This window comes from Acanthamoeba castellanii (genome assembly GCF_000313135.1).
Source record: "Acanthamoeba castellanii str. Neff unplaced genomic scaffold scf7180000084733, whole genome shotgun sequence".
Lineage (NCBI taxonomy): Eukaryota > Discosea > Longamoebia > Acanthamoebidae > Acanthamoeba > Acanthamoeba castellanii.
Window position 1 is genome coordinate 53687 of NW_004457260.1, and position 946 is coordinate 54632.

Consider the following 946-nt stretch of genomic DNA (forward strand, 5'->3'; position numbering starts at 1 on the left):
AAGCCGAAAGCGGAGACGAAAGAAAACGGCGGCAAGAAGCAGCAGGCGACGACGGCGACGCCGGAGGACCGGAAGAGCTCGGGGCTGAAGGGCAAGCGGGTGCTGCTGGTGGAGGACAACCAGGTCAACCAGAAGGTGGGCGTGCGCATGCTCAACTCGCTCGGCTGCGAGGCGATCGTGGCGGCCAACGGCCTGGAAGCGGTCAACGCCGTCGAGCGACACTACGACGCCGGCATTCGCGAGCACGCCGACGGGCCGGACCGCAAGACCGACGCCGGCGAACCGGCCTCAGAAAAAGAGAACGGCAGCGACGAGAGCAACCACGAGAAGGAAAGGAGAGCCAACCACATCGACCTCGTACTGATGGACTGTCAGATGCCAGGTACCGCACACACCGCACACACACCGCACACACGGCACACAAGACATTCACACTCACTTGGGGGTCGATACCAGTGATGGATGGGTTCAAGGCGACGGCGAGGATACGAAAGCTGGAGCGCCAGATTGGCGAGCAACAGTCGGGAGACGCGGGAGCTGCGACGCCCCACATCCCCATCCTCGCGCTCACCGCATCCGCCACGACTGAGTACCAGCAGAAGTGCGCGCGCCAGGGCATGGACGACTTCCTCTCTAAGGTTCTGCTCTGACTCGCACATGTCCGGTTGTAGGTTGCTCGATCTAACGCTTCTTCTGTTTTTTGTCTGATGGTACGACAGCCGCTGAATCGGGCGACGCTGTCCAGAACGCTGGGCAAGTGGCTGCTCGGCGATGAAGAGCAGGAGAAGCAAGCGTGACTGGATTGGTCTTGTTGTTCTTTTTCAGTGGTGGGCAGCGCTCCCACAATAAAACCGCCCAACCACAACGCTCCGCCTTTAGACAGGATCTGTTGGGTGGACGAAGCTGGTGGGGAAATGGGTTGGTATAGTGGCATTACGGCGAAGAC

At 60.6% G+C, this 946-nt stretch overlaps 2 protein-coding genes across 2 annotated transcripts in view; one reads left to right on the forward strand and one right to left on the reverse strand.

The window, feature by feature from the left end:
- Positions 1-147: 147 nt before the first annotated feature.
- On the forward strand, positions 148-797 carry ACA1_387470 (response regulator receiver domain containing protein; the record flags this gene model as incomplete). The annotated part of the gene is made up of 3 exons (XM_004333103.1): positions 148-382; positions 457-638; positions 720-797. The coding sequence occupies 3 exons, from the start codon at positions 148-150 to the stop codon at positions 795-797; spliced, it is 495 nt and encodes a 164-aa protein (XP_004333151.1).
- Positions 798-875: 78 nt separating this feature from the next.
- ACA1_387480 (uncharacterized protein) overlaps positions 876-946 on the reverse strand; it is a gene marked incomplete at both ends in the record, with an annotated part of 2315 nt that continues 2244 nt past the window's right edge. The window contains one exon of the mRNA XM_004333104.1: positions 876-886. Within this exon, the coding sequence (XP_004333152.1) occupies positions 876-886 (11 nt within the window). The remainder of the gene's footprint in view (positions 887-946) is intronic.